At 40.2% G+C, this 5,102-nt stretch overlaps 1 protein-coding gene across 1 annotated transcript; it reads left to right on the top strand.

The window, feature by feature from the left end:
- The first annotated feature begins 2,692 nt into the window (after positions 1-2,692).
- On the top strand, positions 2,693-4,206 carry LOC119528957 (elongation factor 1-alpha 1-like). The gene has a single exon (XM_037829121.1). The coding sequence runs from the start codon at positions 2,753-2,755 to the stop codon at positions 4,139-4,141; it is 1,389 nt and encodes a 462-aa protein (XP_037685049.1). The 5' UTR covers positions 2,693-2,752; the 3' UTR covers positions 4,142-4,206.
- The last annotated feature ends 896 nt before the right edge of the window (positions 4,207-5,102 follow it).

Below are 5,102 nucleotides of genomic sequence, written 5' to 3'. Positions count from 1 at the left end.
CTATGAACATAGATGCACAAATCTTAAACAAAATATTGGCAAATCAAATCCACTGATATATACAAAGATAATATAACATGACCAGATTGGTTTTATCCCAGGAATGCAAGGTTAGCTTAAAATTTAAAAAACAATCAATCAATATAATTCACACCATTAACAGAATAAAGGAGAATAATCACATGGCCATCTTAAAACATACAGGGATTCATAGTAAGTTAAAAAAAAAACTCTTAAACTAGGAATAGAAAGTATGCTGGTCACCTTTGGCTGCATTAGCAATGAGTAATAACCACTCTTCTCCCCAAACTCAGTAGTTTAAAACAACAACTAGGATAGAAATAAGAAGTGCATTGGCAACCTATTTCCAAAATCCTGATGCATAAAAAGCCACTTCAAAACTCAGTGGTCTGAAACAACAATCATCAGTTCTTGTTTATGCATCTATGGGTCATCTGGGGTCAGCTGCTTTAGACCAGCCCAGTATGGATTGTTCCGAGCTGAATATCTTGTTGTATGGCTCTCATCTTCCTTGGATGAGCAGGCTATCCGGGGCATGATCTTCCATGGAGTTGGCAGAAGCCCAAGTAGGCAAGCCCAACCACTTAAACACATTTCAAGCCTCTGCATGTATCACATATGTTAATATCCCACTAGTCAAACCAAAACCCATGGTTGAAAGGCCAGTCAAGGGGAAGAGAAGTACACAGTGTCTTTAGTGAAAGAACCTGCAACTGCAAAGTCACATGGCAAGGGACACGGATACAGGGAGGATGAAAAATTGAAGCCAATAATTTAGTCATCCACAGAAAGAGATTTTCTTAACCTGATAGAGTATCTACACAAAAACTACAACAAACACCATACTTAAAGGTGAAATTCTCAAAGCTCCTTCCTGAGATCAGGAATGAATCCTGTAATCCCACTAAAACTAACTTTTTTCAAGATTTTACTAGAGGATCTATCCAATGCAATAAGGCAATACAAAAATGAAAGGGTAAGGCTTGGAAAGGAAGAAATAAAACTGCAATTCGCTGCAGAAAACATAATTATGTACATAGAAAAACCAAAAAATTCCACCATCAAACTATTAGAATTAATAAGTGAATTTACTAAAGTCACTAGATACAAACTCAATAAACAAAAATTGATTGCATATCTAATTTGCATTTCAATTATTAAATGAAATTTTTAGTGATACTACTGGATATTTCTGCTTTCAAGATGGAGTAACAATGACTGCATAGACCCTCCCTCCTGAAATAACCAAGAAAACAAAAACAAAACAAAGATAACACAAATATATGAAACAAAGAGTTTCAAATGACAAAATACCAGACAATGAAGGACAATGATCCCATAGAGATGGATGAAAAAACCAACTGCCCCAGGTTATTGCCTTGAGAGAATGATCAGGACACAGTGCAGGGAGAAGGGGACCCAGCTGGAGAACAGCAGATTTTCTGAGGAGGAAATGGAGCTGAAAGTCCAGGAAGATCAAAGCAGCTAGAGTTTGCATGAAAGTTTTTTTTTGTTTGTTTGTTTTGTTTTGTTTTTAACTAGGAAGTACTTTGTTTTTCTTAGAAAAAAAAATTGCAGACACTAACAGTTCATAACATTTCAATTACAAAGTACTGGTTAAGAGGAGTTTCCATGATCTGGGGATTCTAGAGTATTAGGAAGAAAAATTGTTATCATGCTTCACTAAAGATGGAGCACAGGTCATAAATGGGAGACTTAGGCTGCTAAGCCAATATCAGAATCCAGTGGAATGAAACCTCCTTCTGCAGAGTTTATTTTTCTTCCTGCTCTCTCCCCTTTCCCACAGAAATGCCACCATATAAAGCCAGTAGCAGTTAGCTTAGGCTCCAGTCTTTCCCCTGGGTAGGAGAGTGTACCTACGAATATAGAAGAGCACAGAAGGAGAACTCCAGAGATCGGCAGAGGGTGCCCCTCATGTTTTGCAAAGAATACTGATCTATGCACGCAAGGTTAAGGAAAGAATCAACTGAAAGCATCAGAGGGAACAGTGACCAGCACTCAGAGCTGAAAATAGAGCCTCTTCCCATCAGCCAGACTAGAAAACCTCATAATTCATGAAATACTGAGACTAAATCCTGCCTAATAAATCTTAAAAACAAGCCCCCAAAGATCAAACTATCTCCAAGTATTTAACATCATCACAGAACAAAGTGTAAGAATATTTATAGGAATACAAAAATATCCAGCACTCAACAACATAAAATTCATGATGTTTGGCATCCAGTCAAACAAAGAAACAAGAAAATGCAAACCATAATGAAGAGAAAAATCAATGAGTTGAAACTGACCCAGAACTAACACATTAGAATCAGCAGACAATGATAAGAAAACTATTATAACTGTATTCCAGATATTTAAAAAGTCAAGTAGAGACATGGAAGATATAAAAAAGACCCCTGTGCCAGTTTGAATGTGTTATGTCCCCTAAACACCATTATCTTTGATGTAATCTTGTGTTGGCAGATCCATCAGTATTTAGATTGTAATTCTTTGAGTGTTTTCATGGAGATGCACCCCACCCAACCCCCTTTATAAAATCCACTGATGACTCTGATTGGATAATTTCCATGGAGGTGTTGGCCCGCCCATTCAGGGTGGGTCTGAATTAAATTTCTGGAGCACTGTATAAGATCAGACAGAAGTTTTTTCGCAACGGGTTTGCCGCCAGAACACAGGTGTCGTGAAAACCATCCCTGATTCTTAAGCCAAAATGGGAAAGGAAAAGACTCATATCAACATTGTCGTTATTGGACACGTAGATTCGGGCAAATCCACCACTACTGGCCACCTGATCTACAAATGTGGTGGAATCGACAAAAGAACCATCGAAAAATTTGAGAAGGAGGCTCCTGAGATGGGAAAGGGGTCCTTCAAATATGCCTGGGTCTTGGATAAACTGAAAGCTGAACGTGAGCATGGTATTACCATTGATACCTCCCTGTGGAAATTTGAGACCAGCAAGTACTATGTGACCATCATTGATGCCCCAGGGCACAGAGACTTTATTAAAAACATGATTACAGGCACATCTCAGGCTGACTGTGCTGTCCTGATTGTTGCTGCTGGTGTTGGTGAATTTGAAGCTGGTATCTCCAAGAATGGGCAGACCCGTGAGCATGCTCTTCTGGCTTACACACTGGGTGTGAAACAACTAATTGTTGGTGTTAACAAAATGGATTCTACTGAGCCACCCTACAGCCAGAAGAGATACGAGGAAATCGTTAAGGAAGTCAGCACCTACATTAAGAAAATTGGCTACAACCCCGACACAGTAGCATTTGTGCCAATTTCTGGTTGGAATGGTGACAACATGCTGGAGCCAAGTGCTAACATGCCTTGGTTCAAGGGATGGAAAGTCACCCGTAAGGATGGCAATGCCAGTGGAACCACACTGCTTGAAGCTTTGGATTGCATCCTGCCACCCACTCGTCCAACTGACAAACCCTTGCGTCTGCCTCTTCAGGATGTCTACAAAATTGGTGGTATTGATACTGTCCCTGTGGGCCGAGTGGAGACTGGTGTTCTCAAACCGGGCATGGTGGTCACCTTTGCTCCAGTCAACGTTACAACTGAAGTCAAGTCTGTTGAGATGCACCATGAAGCTTTGAGTGAAGCTCTTCCCGGGGACAACGTGGGCTTCAATGTCAAGAACGTGTCTGTAAAAGATGTTCGTCGTGGCAATGTGGCTGGTGACAGCAAAAACGATCCACCGATGGAAGCAGCTGGTTTTACTGCTCAGGTGATTATTCTGAACCATCCAGGCCAAATCAGTGCTGGCTATGCACCTGTGCTGGATTGTCACACAGCTCACATTGCTTGCAAGTTTGCTGAGCTGAAGGAGAAGATTGATCGTCGTTCTGGTAAGAAGCTGGAAGATGGCCCCAAATTTCTGAAATCTGGTGATGCTGCCATCGTTGATATGGTTCCTGGCAAGCCCATGTGTGTTGAGAGCTTCTCTGATTATCCTCCTCTGGGTCGTTTTGCTGTTCGGGATATGAGACAGACAGTTGCTGTGGGTGTCATCAAGGCTGTGGACAAGAAGGCTGCTGGAGCTGGCAAGGTCACCAAGTCTGCCCAGAAAGCTCAGAAGGCTAAATGAATATTACCTATAACACCTGCCACCCCAGTTTTAATCAGTGGTGGAAGAACAGTCTCAGAACTGTTTGTCTCAATTGGCCATTTAAGTTTAATAGTAAAAGACTGGTTAATGATAACAATGCATCGTAAAACTTTCAGAAGGAAAGGAATGTTTTGTGGACCATTTGTTTTTGTGTGGCAGTTTTAAGTTATTAGTTTTTAAAATCAGTACTTTTTAAATGGAAACAATGACCAAAAATCTGTCACAGAATTTTGAGACCCATTAAAACAAAGTTTAATGAGAAAAAAAAAAAAAAGATCAGACAGAAGGAACAAGCTGCTACAGCCAAGAGGGACACTTTGAAGAAAGCACAGGAGCTGCAGATGAGAGACAGTTTAAGACGGCCATTGAAAGCAGACTCTTGCTCTGGAGAAGCTAAGAGAGGACAAATACCCCAAGTGCAACTAAGCATGACATTTTTGAGGAACTGCAGCTTAGAGAGTAATGTCCTCTGAGAAAGCCATTTTGAAACCAGAACTTTGGAGCAGATGCCAGCCACGTGCCTTCCCAGCTAACAGAGGTTTTCTGGATGCCATTGGCCATCCTCCAGTGAAGGTACCTGATTGCTGATATGTTACCTTGGACACTTTATGGCCTTAAGACTATAACTGTGTAACCAAATAAACCCCCTTTATAAAAGCCAATCTGTCTCTGGTGTTTTGCATTCTGGCAGCATTAGCAAACTAGAACAACCCCTCAACATTTCTAGAGGCAAAAACTAAAATTTCTGAGATGAAAATAAAAAGGATGGATTAATAGCAAGTTAGACATTGCAGAAGCAAGTTATTTAACTTGAAAACATAGCAATAAAATTGTCCAAAATTAAGCACAGAGAATAAAGGATAATAAAAAATGAAAAAAGTACTGAGTTGTAGGACAACTTCAGTAGCATACTATATATGAAATTGGAGTCCTTGAAGAC

Source organism: Choloepus didactylus, chromosome 3 (genome assembly GCF_015220235.1).
Source record: "Choloepus didactylus isolate mChoDid1 chromosome 3, mChoDid1.pri, whole genome shotgun sequence".
NCBI lineage: Eukaryota > Metazoa > Chordata > Mammalia > Pilosa > Megalonychidae > Choloepus > Choloepus didactylus.
This window is presented reverse-complemented; position numbering and strand designations above follow the sequence as displayed.